The 20,634-nt window shown below is 40.3% G+C and overlaps 1 protein-coding gene across 3 annotated transcripts in view; it reads right to left on the bottom strand.

The window, feature by feature from the left end:
* The window catches only part of MYO16 (myosin XVI), a 412,228-nt gene that overhangs the window by 29,963 nt on the left and 361,631 nt on the right, over positions 1-20,634 (bottom strand). For all 3 annotated transcript variants that reach the window (XM_056328855.1, XM_056328853.1, XM_056328854.1), the window contains 2 exons: positions 19,851-20,158; positions 16,817-18,019 (listed from right to left, as the gene is read on the bottom strand). In XM_056328855.1, the coding sequence (XP_056184830.1) occupies positions 16,817-18,019; positions 19,851-20,158 (1,511 nt within the window). The remainder of the gene's footprint in view (positions 1-16,816; positions 18,020-19,850; positions 20,159-20,634) is intronic.

The following is a 20,634-nucleotide window of genomic DNA, read 5'->3' as shown; positions in this document are numbered from 1 at the left end:
CTCAAAATATCCCTGAGCATAACAAAGATGTCTCATGACTTTGTATCACAATATTATTATTCCACACAATTTATAATTGTGCAGTGGTATCTTAGATGGACATACTGTGGACAATTACAAAAGATATAGGGAAGCCCTCTATTAATACTAAAGACTTAGAAAACCCCCACTGATTCCTATTTTATCCATCAAGTATCGGTCTGAAATTCACTCCACTTTCATGTTTTCCCAGTCACCTAATATAGAAGTTTGGACTTTTATCCACATTAATGTCAGCCTCCTCCTGCTGCCGTGAATCTCTGCAGATACAAGTATGCACTGCTCTCCCATTACTCATCAACATTCTGAAACTATCAGAAATACTTTAGGATACAGAAAAAGAAAAAACTATGGTTCCTACAGCTGAACATCTTCACCAACGTGCTGAATGTTAGCTTTTTGTTCAGATTTGTGCTCTGCTGTTCTCACCAGATGGATGCATTATTTACCATGTTCTTTTTTTTTTTTTTTTTTTTTAAGTAACATCATCTTAACAATTTCCAGCTAGTAATAAATGTTATTTCAAAAGTCATCCATACCTACTTTTGAGACACTACCTACAGAGAGGTATCAGCTGTAAGAGCATGGTGGGAGTTCGTGTTTATAAAAGGAATACAAGCTTTAAGTGAAAACCCACAGACTTCGCAACAGTGAAGAGCATTTGGATTACTATTTTGGCAAAATGACTTTGCCAAAAAGATACCTGTGACAGTCAAATTCTGCTCTGACTAATCTTGCAGTTAGTGAGGATGTATGGACCACAAGGATGTACGGATGTCTGGATTGGGGACATAATTTGCCTCTCAATTGCAGCATAGTTAATAACTGGAATAGCATGTACAGTACTTTTAATCAGAGTATGACAAATCAAAGTGTAACAATAATTTCCTTACAAGCAAGCTTTGTATTCCAACAGATCCATAATTAATTACATCAACATTACTTGAAAAGTGTAAGAGGAAAGGTATGCAAAAGAGGCAGCTCACAGAATCCACATTTACTAGTTATCCTCAGTGTTCCTGGAAGAGATTGAGTTTAAAACTCATGGCAAAGTCCTAAGGCACAGGATAGACTGAAATTTCACTTATTTTGGAAATAAAAGTGAGAGTATGGCAATCATGGAAATGATTTAATATATCTGCTTTTCATTTCCCTTTTTGAGTCATTATCTCACTCTTAAAAGAAACCCAGTGCACTGAGAGTCTAGATGACAGATTTTTTTTTTTTTTTCAAAAGAATAACTTAAACTCTTTTAATTGAGCTATGGCTTCCAAATATCCTATTATAAAACTCTTCTTTCTGAAACATAAAATGAGGGATCCCAAACATCATAGTTATTTCATAAGCTGTATTTAGCCTGAATTAATGCTGTTATTACCAAATTAGAAGATGGGCCAGTATAGGCTCTATTCAGATGACAGATTAAAGTGCAATACTGAAACATTTTGAGAAACTATTAATTTTGTAAGGAAAATACACATTTAGTCTATTTAATAAAGCCTAAAGCGAAGTATAAATCAATGACTGATATCAGCATTTAGGTGGAATCACCACAGACTTTTTGTGCAGCAAGACATGGAAAACCAGTATATTATTAAAAGCCTGACAGTAACTCACCTGGTTGGTTTGTATTTTTTCCCGTCCTTGTTTTTGCTCTCCTTTCTTTACAAGTAGGTATATCCATAGCCTATATCTGTCCCCATATGATCTTTTTTCAAATACTCCTTTTAACATTTAGTGCTCATTTACAGTCTGACTGAAAACTCATTAATGACAACAGAAGGGCTCCACTGCTTTCAGTGGGGTTTGGATCAGATTCATGCTTACCTTGGATGCTTTGTGCAGCACTGCCAAAGCACCGAGGGATTCATCACACAGGGTAAATACAGAGGGCCTCTTGCTTTGTCTATCCTGGTAACTCAGATGTGATTGTACCTGTTCTCTGGCCCTGAGGCAAATGATAGAGACCTTGTCTATACTGTTACACTTTCTTGCCCTTCACAGCAGAGAGGCTGCATCCAAGTTGTCTACTGGGAATAGTCCCTGGCCTGTGCCGATTCCTGAACCATGCCCAGATCTATCTGCAGGGCAGCCAGCCTGCCAGGTCCCAAACCATGCCAGGGACTGCTCTAGCACTGTGACCGCGCAGAGGATTGAGCTGCCATTCCCAGGACACTCCCCAGCACTGGCTCTCTACTAAAACAGACATAGCCTTTCACCTTGACAGCACCTGTTAGCACAGTCAGCAATCAGTGGTCAATATTAAGTCCATCTCAGGTAAAAAAAGGAAAAATATGGAAGAAAAACAACCTCAAACCAGATGGGGCTAGTGGGGCACTGAACTGTTGTACAGTTTCTGCTAAGCTGCATTCAAAAGTTTCATCCTGACAGTAAGGGGAAAGCAGCTTCTTAGTTTTGCTGTAGTGTAAATGGAAATCATACACACACACCCCCCCCCCCAATCTGATCTGGCTTGTACCTGGACCATTCTTTCAAGGTGCATGCTCCTTTTCATCAGTTAAACAGAGAGTTAAGGCTGAGTTCTCAGCTGAGGAATTTCAGTGCCACAAGCTAGGCAGGATGTATCTAGGTCCTAAAATAGAAACAATCTCTGTCCTGATCAACAAAAAACATCAGCCCCGTGAAACAGAAACCACAAATATTATAGAAAAAACTTAAAAGCTTTTCCACAAAGGAACAAAACCTACAAAAATATGTAACACATATAATTATGCAAAGAAATATGAAAAAAGGGGGAAATAGTTCCCCTTCTTATCATTTAATGTCTTAAATAAATCCCACAATAATGTAAAATATTATTTCTTCGTTCATGGAAAACATTAATTTCTGTAACTAATAATCAATACATGGTTTTAGTTAACAAGATCCACAGGTGTTCATACTTCATTAACAACTATGAAATCTGGAAAACACAAACATTGTGGCAGATAAATTAATGTCTTACAGGAGGAGAAGCTTTCTGTACCTGGGCTGCTATGGAATCTAAAAGCTAAATAGCCTGATCTCCTTGAAACCCATGGCTGGCATCCAGCAAAATGGAAATTTCAAATCAAGCAGCTTGTCATTATACATGTGAATAAGAGAGAACTGATCGATCCTATTAACCAGCATATGAAAGACAAGTTGTTGCAGACAGAAGGAAATCCTGATCTGTGCTCTCACTCTTGGGAGAGTCAGGAATACACTGAATCCTAGTGGCCAACCCTGAATACTTGTTACATTTACTGTGGTAAGTGGATATGGTGAAGTGATGGAAAAAAAAAAAAAAAAAAGAAGATGGCAACTGCAGAAATCATGCAGATATTTTTTGGATGAAGGAAAGGGAGAGGAAGGTTAAATAAGAACAGGCCATTTCATTTTGGCATGAGTGTTTACCACTGCATTTTGTTGCACCTTGACAATTGCACTTGGCATTTTCTGTTTTGCTCTGACTTACTGTCGAGACATCCTTGTCCATGGCATTTTCTAGCTACCCTCAGCACATGTTGTCTTGGGTGTCCTTTCACCGGATAAATGCATATTGCTTCAGAGTAGTTCAGTTTACCCACACGAAGTCACACTGTGACCTGCTGTAGCATGACTGTTTACTTTGTCTACTGAGAGATGGAGGCAAGCAAATGCATCTTATTTGCTGAAAGAAATGGAGCAGGATGAAAACTGTCAAGACAGGATTCCCCCAGCCTATTAGCCTGTACTGCGTGTCTCACTCTCATGGCTGTGCTGCCGGCTGCTGCTGCCATCAGAGGCAATAATTATCCATTGATTTATTTCACCTCACAAAGCCTGCCCTTATAGCGGCAATTGTCCAGGATTTCCCCCTGCAACAATGCTCCTAGGATAGGCAGCAATGAATTTGTACTGCCACGTCCAGCACCCTTTATCTCTGAGCTGTGTAAGTGGAGTTATCAGAGAGTGCTACAAGCCACTCCAGAAGCCACATTCTTCAACGGAGCAGGCAAATATGGAAACGTAAACTACTTCTTTGCTCTGGGAAGCTGCATTTGTGGAAGCTTTGTATGAAGACTGGAAAGCAAAGAGAGGAGACAGATGCCATGAAGAACATCAGAAGTGACAAAACTCACTCTGCTAGAGGTAAAGACCTCCTCTGAAGAATATTGTGTTAGTGTGACCTCAACCCCAATCTGCCAGAGTTTGGAAGATAAGGCTGGTGGTGAGAAGGAAGTTGTTGAAGCAGCTGCAGGAACTCCTGGGTCTGGTTCGGCCTTTAAGAACCATCATCTCAATCACTTTTTTGTAAATCGCTTCACAGCTATGGAGAGTATGGACCTAGAACAGAAAGGTTTTTTCTGCTTGCTTCTCTGATGGACTTGTGCTCGTGGGAAGATAGTGGTCTTATTTTACATTTACTTCAGTGACAATCACTACAAGCTACAAACCTTTCCCTCTCTCCTGGAAGTAATGTTAGGGACATCTCTGGGTCAGGTAAACTTTCAGAGTTGGTGGGAGGGACAACGCAAGCGCCTTCATTCCCTGTCTAGAGGACTCTGGATTGTTCGAATTAGGCTTGTTCCCAACAGGAGACAAAGACAGCTCTGCTGAAGTGGAGGAAACAGCCTTCTTAAATAGTGGTAATGGATGAAGGATATGTGGACAGGCTGCTTGATAGTATTTGGGCAAGAACTTGGAACACCTTTTTAATGCAGCAAGTGTGCTAGAGTCCAGCCAGTGCACGTGTTTCAGAGACTGGGGATTTCATTCACCAGTCTTCTCTAGAAACTATCTCTGCAGACCTTCCTGAGCTCCATTACTAACCACAGAGGGCAATAAAGAGGGCAGCACTGCTTGGGACAATTTCCTGCCTTAGGAGAAGCATTTCTTCCCTCCATATTCCTATGTTCCCCACCTTTTCATGTCTAATATGGAAAAAAGTAGCTGATTTTACTCTGTAATACTTATGTTTACTGTTAGGTGTGTTGACTGGCTGACCAAAGTCTATTTCTTGTGTTTGTTTGGTTAAAAAACTGCTCGTGTGCTGGAAAAGGAGGCGGCAACTCGGTAAGAAATGCAGCCACTCTTTTTAAACTGTTTTCTTTTAACTAATGTGGATGCAGCAGTTCTTTTTGAAGCCAAACGTTTATGTTTGTTTACATTTGTGTGTGGTATCTCAGTAACAGAACAGCCATTACTGCTGGGCTTTAGCTGCTGTGGGAAGGAATTATGTGATGAGACACTGTCTCAACCTTCCTCCCCCTCAAACACAGTTGCAAATATTGTAAAAATAAACAAACAAAAAAACCCCAAACAAACAAACAGACAGGGATTTGCTACTGCCAACAGCATCACATCAGTTCTATTTACTTTTCCCACAGAATACTTCTGCAGAGATTTTTCGGGATCTCTCTCATACCAGCTCTGGCATTGACTGCAATGCAGAAGTCAGCATAAGTGACTGTGTTCAGCAGAAAAATTGTTTGAGCGGATCCTGAGGGACGATCCAAGGAATATATTTGGATCATCTGTACTGTAATCCTGCCCACCAAACAGGGACAGCTATACTGGAAAACCTCTTTAACAACATTACCGATTTGTTCAAAGTGATCTTCTGAAATAAAAATTGAATTTAGATATTCTTTAGATTCTTTTTAAGTTAATTTTGAAGGGATACAGTGATGGACAATGACACCTCCGTAAACCTCAAAGCATAAACATATGGCTGTCATGGATGCAGTGTGATAAGCACCCATACTGTGCACAAATATAGCCAACCTGTGGCTAAAAACTGTCACTACATGCTACTAGTATGTCAGCATCATACTGCAACCAGCCCTTAAGGGAAGAGCTAAAAGAAAAAATGACATGTGGAACTTCAGGTCTAATTTTTTCATGGTTTTTTTCTTGTAAAAAATGCACCACACAAATAATTTTCCTGATTTTCATTTTAAAATAGAAAACCTCAAGCCAAAAGGGCACTGAACTTGAAGGTCTCTTTATTTTCCCACTCACTAGTGGGCCCAGGGAGAACAAAGATGCCCCATATTGCTACTCCTACTTCCAGTGCTCCACTTCCAAACACTCTCGAACCCTCTCAACAGCAGAGTGCAGCGGTGTGGAGAGAGCATGAGGGTCAGGGCACCCTCATGTTTATGACCAACTCTTTTTCCCAGTCTCTTTCCAGCTATCTTCTCTTGCTTCTCCATCCAGCCCCACAAAATGCTGGTGCTGGAACTGGAACACAATCCACACATGTGGGTCGATAGAGTTTCGTGGTGAATGGCATGAGTCCTGTCAAGAACTTTGGGTCATCACTGAGGGGCTGGAGTTTGCGCAGTCACAAATGCATTGCTCTGGGATACCTCAGCCAGTGAGTTTAGAAGTAGCCTGGTTTATTTATAACGCATCTTTGGTTGCTGTGAAGACATACTTCTATATGACAACCTGACCAGTGTTGAAATGGCCAGTCTTGAACTTACCTAGGTCCAAAATAAAAAGTCAAAACATTTAATTAACATTACCAGTAAGAAAAAATTACTATGTTTGAGGCCATCCATTTCAATGCTTTCCAAACAGTTTTGAAAGACTGGACATGAAAGAATATTTATTTCTGCACAGAATTTCAGATAGCTTGATTTTCATTCCAGGGCAAAACAAAAATAAACATCACAATCTTGACATTTTCTGTGAAATGGAACTATTCTCTACTGAGGCTCTATGCAAAAGATGACTTAATGCTGAGGTGGATGTAAATAAGTTAAGAGCATCTGAACAGATTTCTTACTCGGTTGAGAATTTAATTAGAGACTTTCACTAAAATCTGTGTTCAAATTTCCCTCTCCACGATGTCCCAAATGCCTGTAGAACTGTAGAATCAAGTGACAGGACGTTTACTGCCAAATAGCCACATACATGGTTGGCATCAGGAATGGAAGTGTACTATGATTCAACTTCCTTGCTCTCTCAGATATGGCTAATTTCTCACGTTAATGTATCTTTGGTTTACAATGACTGATGTAGTCGTTCCTAAACAAAGTCCTTCATGGTTCTGCATCTTGGATCATAAATAAAGAATACTGAAGACTGTTTACTATTCAAAGAAGCACACAACACTGTCAGTAATGAGACAACTTCCTAAACCACTGCTGAATTTCAAACAATGATGTTCCATCAAGTGGTGAAGAAAAGACATTGTAATAAAAAAAATTCCTGTAAATGTCTACCTGAACGATCAGTCACTATTAAAGGTGGGATATTATTAAAAACTGTGGGCTTGAAATGCACTAAGCCGAACCAGTATGGTGTGTTTAATTTACTCCAGTATCAGCCAAGATGAAGGGGACACAAATTAAATCCAAATCAATGGAAAGAAAGCAAACAATAATTAGCGATTTAAAAGGAATGCCTGCAGGTCTCAGAAATGGAACATGAAAAAAGAACAGAAAAGTTAGTGCAATTACTTCTCCTCAGCTTCCTTCCTGTTCAGCACTGACTAGGTATGAACGTAAGAGATCTTGCACCAGGTCAGACCAAGGGTCTGTCTGCTCCAGGATCCTTTTCTGACATCTGTAGATACTTACACTATGCAATTATGTCAAAAATACAGTGATATTTTCTGTGTGATCCTGGGGCTGCACAGTCTCCTGCAGCCTCTATTTTACTTTATTTTACTATAGGATTTGGAAACGTTTAGAGGAGTGCTAAGGATCTGATTTTATTTTCAATACAAGCATTTCAAAAGCAAAAAAAAAAAAAAAAAGGTTTATGACAATATCCATTCTTTTTTCACCTAAAAATGTGCCTTGATTTGTTCTTCTAATAATATTCAGGTTAACATTGTTTATGGTAATCACACACAAAGCCTCTTTTCCATGTCAGAACAGAAAACTAAAGCAAATTACACATTACATGATTTTAGGCTGTAAGAGCAAACCAGGAAGAGAAATGCTACAGTGAAAAAAAATGGTCATAACAGAAACCCCAAAAAACCTCTTCAGCAGTAAAATATACTAGTTTTCAGAGATTCTGAAATGGAAAATTATTCATGGTATATTGTGTTTGTCCTAAAACAGCAGATCTTTTTTGTGAGAAATTATCCAGATAATGGCAGGCACATAGATGAAAAGGCTGTGGTTTAAGGTGGCTTCTTTCAGGCTATAAAAAAGTTTATTCTGCAAACAGGAATAGAGGGTACTTTCTCTAAACTCTTCTAATCCCCTTTTCTACTGCAGTAATGCAAATCACAATTATTTCCTGAGACAAATCACCCAGCATGGGCTGGATGGCAACTGTATTGCCAGCAGCTCTGTCTCCTCCTTTGTAATTTTCTGCATAGGGCATCTTTGGCTAGCCAAGTATGGGCCTTTTCTTATGAGTCTCATTAAACTCCTACTAGCAGTGCTTTGGCTTCCTCCCACTTTTCTGTACCTACTGCAAGAGATTCAGATTGAGAGCTGCAAGTAGTCCACAGTGAATCAGAGAGTGATGACTGTCCTGTGTTTAGATATCTAATCTGAAAATTAGTCACAGAAAGTCACCCTCACTCCCTGATAATTAAGGCAATGATATAAACAGATACTAATCTTTTTCTAATAAATGTTATGAAGCTTCATTCATTAAAGTTTTAATGCTTTGAGAATTTTACTTGAAAGGTGTTATAGAAGTCCTATGTCTCATGTAATCATTTCTCCAGCATACTTTGGTAAAAGATAAAAGAGGAAAACAGTTTTCTGTATTACTCATGTTTTGTAAGTTGTTGGTTTTTGCCACAAAGAAAGTAAAACTATTACATTGTATCAATAAAATGTAGGAATAATGAGATGCGGATATGAATATTATCTTTATTAAGTTGCTTAGGAGGAAAAGCTGAGTGGTTTAGAGCATAAGGGACTGGGATTTCATCTCAGAAAACCCAGTGGGGATTTAATTTGCAATCTACTGTTGAGACATTAGTTACACAATAGCTTGCTCTAATCTGCTGATAGAGGGAAATTATTTACTAGCTATCAAAGGGATACCTGCCTTTGACAGGACGGTACTCCCCATACATACACATTAAAACCCGTTATTTTCCGAGTTTGAGCCAATTTCAGCAAAGAGTATCTAGAAAGCTTTAGTCCCAACTAGGTATGTCTAAATTTCTGTATCATTTGACAGTTGTAAGTATCTTCCAGTGACTTCCAATGCTTAAATGGGAGAATGTGGAATAATTCACTGACATGTGAAGCTACCTGCCTTGGAAATACCTCACTTAGGAAGCAGGCAAAGAAGGGATTCTTATAGTTAATGGATGCCAAAGATATTGGTCAAACATTTGAACACTATCAGTGTTTTCTTAACAATCTAATGTTTGCATGCTTTTCCTGTTATATAAGTCACTGAACTGTTTTGGAAAGGAATAGGTCACTGAAGCATGCATAAACTCACATATACTGTTCCACTTGTATTGAAACGCCAACAATAATTCATGAAACTTGGAAGCCTATACATTGGTGAACTATGTAAATGAAAGGTCTTCCAAATTTTACTTCTTCGATGCTTAAATATGGGGTTGTAAGCTTGCACATTTTCTTTTGCATAGACACAGAAGTCAAGCATCCATGCCAACCTTTTCTCAGCAATCAGGAAGGAGAGAAGGTATCAGGTCTTTATCTCAATAGCCTGAAGGTAATCATCCAGGTTAAGCAAAAATCATATTTCCTTTGCTCCTTTCCCTTTAGAATCCACATGAACACTGACTTTGCCAGTCTGAGCATGGATGATGGGCTAGGAATTATTCCATCTTTTGTTCTGAAGCTGAAATGATTCTTCTTTGTATGGAGTAATTCAATATCAACGGTACCAATCAAGAGAAATAATACCACGACCTAGCATTCTGAGTATCATTCATCCACGATGAGGAAAAGAAAATTCTGTCCTTGCTCCACAAATATTTACTATGAAATGCATAAACATGTAATTGTCTCTTCCTTATATAAGAAATGTCTTCCATGTTGAATAGATAAAAACACCTGTACATTCTGCTAGAGAGTGTGGTTTTGTGATTAAAGAATTGAATTTGGTTTCACGACATCTAGTCTCAAAATCTAAGGTCCTGTCTAGAAATATCTGAGCAAGGGCTCTGCACATGACCATGCAGTTTCTGTCTTGCAAACTAAAGTTTCTACTTCTAGAAATTAGGCAAAATCAAAGAAAAATCTGTGTGTATTTTTGCTTATCTGCACTCAAGTCTCATTTTGTATGGAGTAAAAGGAAATCCCTGTCTAACAATACAGCTATAGCTTCAATGACTACTCTTTTCAACCTTGGAGAAATCACTTTATCTCAGTTCTCACCTGTTACAGTTTTGCTTATTTAAACTATAAGCTCTACAGAGCAGAAAACTTCTATTATCACATGTAAAGTATTTTGCAAGTAATTGCATACTCTATGATTCTGGTCATTGCTTGAACCAGTAGATATTACTGTTGTTTAAAAAAAATGGGCAGACCAGGACATCTGGTAACGAAAGCTGTTGCCATTTGATGATTTTATTTGTTGCCTTTGTGAAAGAAAAGTGCCCTCAGTTCCGTTCACAATAAGTCCACAGCCCATCAGAAAACCACAAATCTGTTCTACTGCAATTCTGGACGACCATTTTCCACAAAGAGGTGAGGAGCCAAAAGGACATCAGTGTTCTCAGTCCTTAAAATTGCTCCTCCAGGCAAGAGGGAGGCGTATTGGGGGATCTGTCTGTATTGCACTTTTATTGGCAAGGAGGCTTTTATCTCCAAGGCTGATAATCCAATACAGAAACGTATTGATTCCCATAGGTAACTCTCCTTGACTTAAAAATGGCCCACAATTTTACTTTCTCTTTTTAGTTAAGGCAGTTGTTAGGTTATAACTTACGGAAATAAATGGAATTGCACATTACAGAGTGCTGCTCTAGGCCATGTCTTCAATTTTAATGAATGCCTGTTAAAATTAATTTAACTTTTTCTTAGCATAACATTTCCTATATATAAAATACTACAAATGACAAAGGAAGGGAGGACCCTTCTAGGAACTTAATATGCATTAGGCAATAAGTGATAAAAAGTCAGAAGGTAAGAGATGGACAACTTCTAGTTTTACATAAGAGAGTCCACTCTGCTGATTGCCATCTTATTACTTTGCACCAGAGGTTAAATTAATTTTTTTTTCCAGCTGTTAGCTTAGAAATTAACTGAACACATGAACTACATGAAAAAAGGAAAATTGTAAAAACGTGCACATACATTCACCTGTATTTCTTCATTACTTTCAATCCATCTACTTATCATTGAACTATTCACATGTAACCACACTTAGTATACAGTAACTTCCTAGCTCATAAAATATTTATTCAGGTTTTTTATCGTGTATCTTTCTTGAACTTTGATCTTTCATACTTAGTGCTGCCTTGATGAAATATTTAGAAGTACATTTTCCATGCAAAAGGTAAATTTAGAGGTTTTATTATGGTAGCCTCTGCTAATGCACTAGCTTCAACCCACAGGAGACACGCACTGAATTCTGTCTTGGTCACATTATAGTTGAAAATTGTGTTTGCAAAAATCATTCATCCCAAAGCAACTTTTTTTTTTTTTTAAGGTAAAAGTCAGTTTTGTGACTTGGCTGGAGTAGGCTTACCACACTTCCTCACCAGGTCCATTGAGAAAGCCTTGAGAAGATACATCCAAAGACCTGACTTTAATAGTTTCTTTGCAGCTGATAAAAACATATTATCTATACAACAAAACAAGACCCCAATTTAAAAAGAAAACAAACCAAACCAAACAAAAAACTTTCTACATATATTTATAGGCATTGAATGTTATCAAGTAATTTTCCCAAAGCAAACAAAACTACTGCAGTATCTCCTTTACCAATTTCATCAATTCATATACTCACAATAACAAACACATTGTTCTTTTGAGAATGAGAACTGATGAAGTCTCAGTTCATAGCTCATGGCTCACTGAACTCAGCATCTAGGAACATGCAAAGTCCAGCTAAAGCTTTTCAAGGTCCGGAGGACTCACAAGCGTTCTGTCCACCACAGTTTCTCTGATAGCCGATAGGAGTTTTTCTCCCAGTATAAGTCTCTCGTCTCCACCCAGCCACTGACTTTCATTAAACCTGTAAAAACTCAATTAGTTTTGAGACTTTTATCTCCTTGTTGTATTTGGTTGAAAGGGGTTTTGGCTGAAGGTTGTCAAGGTTCTTAGGGACAGAGAGGTAGGGCGGCAGATAGGCACACATATATCCAGAGTAGGCACAAACACCTACTTCTGTTATATTATAGCTGTCTTAAATCAGGATATGATACTAAAATCAATGGAGTGGTAAATATATTTTTAAGAAAATATACAACGAATAAGAAGATAATCTATCCCATCTTTTACTTTTTTGTTCCATATTTCAAAAATAGGATTTGAGCTTCCCCCCCAGAAAAGGTGGTGGGACCAACAGCCCAAATGTAGTGTATCTACACCAATGCATGAGGCATGGACAACAAACAGGAGCTGGAAGCCATTGTGCAGACAGAAAATTATGATATAGCTGCAATCACGGAAACATGATGGGGTGACTGACACAGCTGGAGTATTGCAATGGATGGCTATAAGGTTCAGAAGGGATAGGCAAATAAGGAGAGGAGGTGGAGTAGCCCTGTATGTTAGGGAGTGTTTTGACTGTCTACAGCTTGACAATTGTGGTGAAAGGGCTGAGTGTTTCTGAGTCAGAACCAGAGGGATGGCCCACAAGGCAGACATCATTGTGGGAGTCTGTTACAGACCACCCAACTAGGAAGAAGCAGATGAACTAATTTGTAAGCAGCTGGGAGAAGTCTTACAATTGCTGGTCCTTGTTCTCATGGGGAACTTCAAATTACCAGATGTCTGCTGGAAATATGATACAGTGGAGAGGAAACAGTCTAGGAGGTTCCTGGAGTGTGTAGAAGTTAACCTCCTGACACAGCTGGTGAGGGAGCCAGCTAGGGAAGGCGCCCCGCTGGACCTGCTGTTTGTGAACAGAGAAGAACCGGTGGGTGATGTGATGGTTGGAGGTCATCTTGGGCACAGTGATCATGAAACGATAAAAAGCTTTTCATTCTTGGAGATATAAGGAGGAGTTCAGCTGCTGTGGATTTCCAGGGGGAAGACTTTGGCCTGTTCAGGAGACAGGTTGACAGATTCCCTTGGGGGCCAGTCCTGAAGGACAGCGGGTCCAGGAAGGCTGGACATGCTTCAGGAGGTGCAGGAGCAGGTTGTCCCCATGTCCTGAAAGACGAGCCAGCAGGGAAGAAGACCAGCATGGCTGAACAGAGAGCTTTGGCTGGAACTCAGGAAACAATAGGAAAGCTTATGGCCTGTGGAAGAAGGGACAGGCAACTCAGAAGGGCTACAGGGATGTCGTGAGGTTATACAGGGAGAAAAAGAGAAGGGCCAAAGCACAACTAGAACTTAATCTGACTACTGCCACAACAGACAATAACAAAGTTTCTATAAATACATCAACAGCTACAGGAGTGCTAAGGAGAACCTCCAACATTTATTGGATGTGGGGGGAAACATAGTGACAAAGGATGAGCAAAAGGCTAATTTATTCAATGCCTTGTTTGCCTCAGTCTTTAATAGTAAAGACCAGTTATTCTTTGGGTACCCAGCTCCCTGAACTGGAAGACAGGGACAGGGGGCAGAATGAAGCTCCCATAATCCAAGAGGAAAGGTTTAGTGACCTGCTACACCACTTGGACAAACACAAGTCTACAGGGATGGATGGGATCCACCTAATTTTAACTGAGGGACCTGGAAGAAATGCTCACTGAGCCACTTTTAATCATTTATCAACAATCCTTGCTAACTGGGGAGGTCCCAGAAAACTGGGGGCTAGCCGGTGTGATGCCCATCTACAAGAAAGGCAGGTAGGAGGATCCAGGAAAGTACAGGCCTGTCCGTCTGACCTTGGTGCTGAGAAAGGTTATGGAGGGTCATCCTGAGCACCATCACATGGCACCTGTAGGATGATCAAGGGATCAGGCCCAGACAGCATGGGTTTATGATAGGCAGGTCCTGCTTGACTGACCTGATCTCCTTCTGTGACAAGGTGGCCCATGTAGTGGATGAGGCAAAGGCCGTGGATGCTGTTTACCTAGGTATTAGTAAAGCCTTTGAGACGGTTTCTCACAGCATTCTCCTGGAGAAACTGGCTGTTCATGGCTTGGATGAGTGTACTGCTCACTGGGAAAAAAATCTGGCTGGCTGGCCGAGCCCAAAGTGTGGTTGTGGAGTGACATCCATTTGGCAGCCAGTCACAAGTGGTGTTTTCCAGGGCTCCATATTAGGGCCAGTCCTGTATAATATCTTTATAAATTATCTGGATGAGGGGATCAAATGCACCCTCTGTAAATTTGCAGATAACACCAAGTTGGCGGGGAGTGTTGATCTTCTGGAGGGCAGGAAGGCTCTGCAGAGGGGTCTGGACAGGCTGGATCGATGGGCCAAGGCCAGCTGTATGAGGTTCAACAAGGCTCAGTGCGGGGTCCCGCAGCTGGGTCATAACAGCCCCACGCAGCGCTGCAGCCTGGGGGAAGAGTGGCTGGAAAGCTGCCTGGTGGGAAAGGACCTGGGGGTCCTGGTTAACACCACCTGGGCACACTTCTGAAGATGACCCAGCAGTGTGCCCAGGTGGCCAAGAAGGCCAACAGCATCCTGGCTTGTATCAGAAACAGTGTGGTCAGCAGGACCAGGGAAGCGATCATTCCCATGGACTTGGCACTGGTGAGGCCACACCTTGAATCCTGTGTTCAGGTTTGGGCCCCTCACTGCAAGAAAAAGACACTGAGGTGCTGGAGTGTGTCCAGAGAAGCTGGTGAAGGGTCAGCAGATGAAATTTTATGAGAAACAGCTGAGGGAACTGTGGTTATTTAGTCTGGAGAAAGGAAGGCTCAGGGGAGACCTTATCACTCTCTACAACTACCTGAAAGGAGGTTGTAGGCAGGTGGGGTTTGGCCTCTTCTCCCAGATAACAAATGGTAGGACAAGAGGAAATGGCCTCAAATTGTACCAGGGGAGGTTTAGATTGGATATTAGGAACGATTTCTTCACTGAAAGTGTTGTCAAGCATGGGAACGGGCTGCCCGGGGAAGTGGTTGAGTCCCCGTCCCTGAAAAGTATTTGGAAGACATGTAGATGTGGCACTTAGGGACACGATTTAGTGACGGACTCAGCAGTGTTAGGTTAGTAGTTGGACTTGATCTCAAAGGTCTTTTCCAACTGAAAGGATTCTGTGATTCTATATAGCCCATTTTGAATATGCTGCACACAGCTCTTGATTAAGACAACCTGTTTCTACAGACAGAAGTGAAGAAGCAGAGAAGTGGCTCTACAGGTTTTTCACTCTGAATTTTAAATTCACAAAATTTTGTGTTTGGGAGATGCTACTAGGGAGAGAAATTTCTGTATACAGTACACTGACTATTTTCAATAGGAGACTCTCTTTAAATCAGAAAAGTAATGTAAAGACTGGAGTCAGTGTTGTAATTGATATGCAGAACTAGGATTTGCTTCAACTGTAGTCTCTTACTTAGAAGTTACAACTCCACTAGTTTAATCATCTAGGCTTTCCCCATATGCAATGGATGAAGATATATGGTAGGAATTAAACTCTCAAAATTACAGTCTCTTCATAGGTTAAGGATTTGATGCCTACATACCAAGCTTTTAGAGCAGGGGTCCTCAAACTACGGCCCACGGGCTGGATACGGCCCCCCAGGGTCCTCAATCCGGCCCCTGGTATTTACAGAACCCCCCCACCCCACCCACCCCCCTAGCTGGGAGTTGGGGGGGGAAACCAAGCAGCCACAGATGACTGCCTGCCACTTTATCCACGCGCCAGCCCCCTGGTTAAAAAGTGTGAGGACCCCTGCTTTAGAGGGACGCAATTAGGTCAGAAGCATCTCACCCTTACAGACGAGCCTATTGAATCTGCTAACATGAGGATGAATTTCAGTATTCATAAGATCCATAGACTTGTTCCAGTAATAACATTAAAACCTTTATTACCTGGAAAAGGCAAATAATTAGGTGATAATGTCTGAGGACTGTGATCTCAAAAACCTTCAGCAAAATGGTAAGCTTTGCTTCTTTTTATAGTTGGCTTTTGCCCTAGATACAAAAGATGTTCTCCAGATGCTGGAATCCTAGGTATCAAGTAATCTCTAGGTATGTACAAAGGTGTATGTAAATGACAGGAAAGGTAGGAATAAAAGGATAGAAAAGGGGAAAAAATATACTTTGCTGCATGACTCTCCATCTTAGCTTTACTTAGGAGAATAATAATGGCTGTATCACCAAATTCATAATTTTATGGAGATGAAATAATGAAACCTTAAAAGAAAGTCTTCAAGTTGAAGTATATGCTATCTACCAGACACCTAGCCATATATATTTCAAAGTATTTCTATAGACTGATACCATAAACTCATTTTCACATGATGTAACACCTGTGTTTATTTTAGTGAGACTGCTGGAATGCTAAAAAACATCCATTTAAATTTGTGTCATACAAACATTTTGCTAAAAGAAAAATTGACATCTCAGAGAAAACCTGAAGACCTGTAATCTTTATATTCAATGAATTTTTTGTATGTGTTTCTTATGACTACAACAGACCTTTCTTTAAAAATCACAAACTAACAATGGTTTCATTTTATATTTTTACCTACTCTATTAGCTTCCAATGTAAGAAAGTTTTGGCACAGAAGAAATAGTCCATACAGAAGCAGAGAGATCTGTCTTACCTTCTGGCTCCCTGATCTTACGTCCTGCTGCAGACTTTCGTAGCACACTCCGTCCTGAGTTGAACAAGCTAGTTAACTCATCAAGAGGACTGGTCAATGACCTTGAGTTTGTAGGGCTGTATGGAAATGAAGATGAAGAATTTGAGTTCAGTCTCCTGTGATCTGCTCTTGCCACCTTTGGGGAGTAAGGCAGTTTGGAGAATGGAGAAGATGAGCATCCAAGCTGAGCAGGATTTGGTCTCTGAGGTACTTTTGACAGATCTGAGTTTGTACCTATTTTCCCTGGATTAATCAGAAAACTAGCACAGGTCTCTGGAGGAAATGCAAAATGTGTGGAAGCCCGGTAGGAAATAGGAGGTGGTACAGGAGGAGGGGGTGGTGGGAGAGGCGGAGGCGGTGTGGAAGGAGGAGTCACTTTGCTGGAAACATTGAACACAACCAAGCCTGGAGACGCTGGTCTTTCACTCTCCCCTTTCTGGTTTTTGGAATACTGTGGTGATAATGGACTTGAGCCTTCTGACTGCACAGGGTATTTTAGATTAGTTTCCAAGACAGGAAGCTTTTTGACTTCTAGTGGTGTTAGAGGGGATTCATCAGAAGCAGGTGAACATGTGACAGGGGTTGGAGGAAACACAAGAAGTGGTGGTCTGTGTGGGAGTAAGTTAGGGAAAGGGGCTGGAATGTCACATGAGTCTTTATAGATCAAAACTGCTTGACTGTTTCCATCCAATGTTCCATCCTCAATGTTAACATTTTTTTTGCTTTCAAACAACAGAGGAGGAGATCCAGTCACTACTGTAATTATTCCATTACCATTGCTTCCTTCTTCTGGTAGAAAATACTTCATTTCTTCATATACAGATTCTCCTTGTTCTGGACTTTCTGCCTCAGCAGAACTGCTTTTCATTGCATTCCCTACCATTTCAATATAGACAGGTTCATTTTCCTCCTCTTCTTGTGACATATAGAGACTCAACACGCCATGTTGTGCCACATCAGCAGAAGCTGCTCTCTGTACTGTCACAGTGTCATAGGCACCTGGTTTAGCTGCTGTGCTTGCCTGTTTTACATCCCCAGGCTTTTGGCCAGGTATTTCTTCATAAGAGCCACTAAGTTTCGTATTGGGACTCCGTTTTGGTTTTCTGGGAGGTATTTTTTTCATGGTACTATAGTCATCACTGTGTGGTCTTGGACGGGTCAGTACTAGGAAAGTGAAAAAGGTGTGTGTTATTAACAGAACAAGGTCATTTTTTTCTTACACAGGTCTAAGTACTTTAAGCCTTCAAATGTTCCCCATCTAGTTTTACAACAAGAAGCAGTCACAAACACAGGGATTCAGTCAAAAGTATATATATTCCAAGGAACAAAAAGCAGAACTTTCAGCTCCCAAACCACAAACCTTTGCTACCTGGGCATATAATCTGTTTTGGTAATCTCTACTGCCACCAGAAGATGAGAACTAAGACCTGAGGAGATATCTTTTGAATCCAAATGTTCACTGCAAGATCTGTAACACATGGAAATATGTGTTTATTAGTCCTTTTGCCCCAAGGGAGAGAGGCATGCTTTTAACTAGGAGTTTCAACATGGTGCTACTTTGACACACACATGTTATTGACAGCAATTTAAGTATCCCCCTTTTATGTAATAGCTATAAAACTCTAATTATCGGTGGACATTATGCCTATCTCCTCTTCTTTTTTACTGCAGGTGTGGAAATAATTTATAAAGTTAGGGAATCCCATAGCCTAAGGGCAATTCCCCAACTGAGTATACAGTTAACTAAACTAGATGTCTTTTCATAGCCTCCAGGCATGCAGGGAGTGGAGATACCAGACACCTAGGTGACAGGTCTTTAAAGATCAAAATTAGATGGTGTAGATCAGAGGTGGTTTGGGACAAAGACTCAGGAAACTGACACAATTCTTGGAAAATGAGTATTCATCAGGGAAACTGGCCCTATTGTTTCATACATATGAGAAGAACTCCAAAGTTGTTTTGTGAGTGTATACAAGCATTAGTATTGAAACCACACATACATATATAAATTGTCATTTTTCTAAAAACCTCTTCTAGACCTTCTTGGTTAACCCAATCATCTCTTGCAGAGCTGGGCAAAGAAAGCCAAAAGCACTACAGACCTTCTTACAGAGCTCCTTAAACCATACTGGTTTAAAAATATATTGTATGCAGTTCATCTCATCTTAAACAGAGCCTGAATGAGCAAAGAAGAGGTTAAGAAAAATGGAATTGCATCTAATGTACTGGACATGAAAACAGTAATTATTTTGCAAGAAGGAGCTGCAAAGGTTCCCACCCATTGTATGCAGGATTACAGAATCTTTACACATAGATATAAACCCAACCTGAAAGATCTTTCCTGATAAGCCGAGAGGATCCTTTACACAAAGCATGACAAGTCAGACTTATCAAGGAAAAGCAGAATGCATTCCTTCATTTCACCTTCTACTCATTCATTTCAAGGGTGAAGGAGAATAGAACAACTGAACTCAAAACCATGCTATAGACACTATAATGCATTGAGACACTTTGGGACTTTCATAGCGCTTTCCTTCCACTGTAAACAAGTTATGGCACAAACATAAACCACTGAATGCATGTTTTCCATGTGAACATAGAGAAAAAGTAGGAGAAAGCTTAATGTTTAACTTGGTGAAATTCAAGAGTCTAGCATTCTTTTTTAGTGATGCAAGATACTCTAACATACAGTTTAAATAGTGAAATAAAATGGTCACTGGGGTAGAATAGCTTGAGCTGACAGATCATTTGTCTCTAGAGGAGTTCTGCAAATAGGTGTTGGTTGTTGACAAACTAGGCAATAAGAACACATGAGTATTATTTGCTGATTTGGAAAGAAATGACAAATTGGCTAATTTTATTTACTGCCACTGAAATATTTCAGGGAAGCAGGACTTTTCAAAGGCGCTTGACTGGATTTAAAAGGATCAGAGTGAAAAGAATAAATCAATAGCCTAGAGTAGCATTCGCGACTGTTTCTCTCTTTATGCCTAACCTTCATTAGCGGTTTCCTTAGAAGCTGCCGACAAGCAAGCACTAACAGCCTCGTATGAAGCACTGAGTCGTGTGTTGGGGTCCCTCTTTGGTTTGGGAGGAGGCTGTTTCCTTGGTGATGGCAGGCTATTGCTATCGTCCATGCTAAACACAGAGTGCAGGGAGGGGGATCTGATGGATGACCCAGCCACAGAATGTACCAAGCTGTCCACTGCCGTGGGGACAGGGACAGAGCTGGAGTGAAAGTGCTTAGGCGTTCGACAGCCGGTGAAGCTGTCCTCAGAGACCTTCCCACCCTTGTCTTCAGCTCTGAAAACACAGAAAAGAGGCCCAGATGCATTATTCAAGCAATAACAATGAACCTGTTCATGCAAACATAACAACAGCTTTTTGGTAAACAATCTCGCAACTCCCCTGCTGTGTCAAGAGGATGTGTGTAGTAATCTTGTGACAAACAAACCCAGATCAAGCTGCTAGCATTCTTCCATTTCCTGTTTCATGATAAATCAGGACACCGGCCCTTTTTCACGCAAATGCAGCCTTCCTTAAGCAGTTTCATATTGTTGATCAGACATTCACTGAATGAATTGTTCACACTTTGATTGTTGCACACAATCAAAAGCTGGGTTTTCAATCTGAATGATAATTTCTGGGAAATCCATTTTAATAGAAAGTTACTGAGGCAGCAAATGCTGAGCCTTTATCATTATTTTCTAAAAAGACAACTATAAATTCTATTTAGGTAATGCAAATCTTTAAAATATTAGATGACCTTTTTAACTGTC

The sequence above is a fragment of the Falco biarmicus genome, chromosome 2, assembly GCF_023638135.1.
Source record: "Falco biarmicus isolate bFalBia1 chromosome 2, bFalBia1.pri, whole genome shotgun sequence".
Lineage (NCBI taxonomy): Eukaryota > Metazoa > Chordata > Aves > Falconiformes > Falconidae > Falco > Falco biarmicus.
Note: the sequence above shows the minus strand (reverse complement) of the source record. Positions and strands in the feature narration are given on the sequence as shown.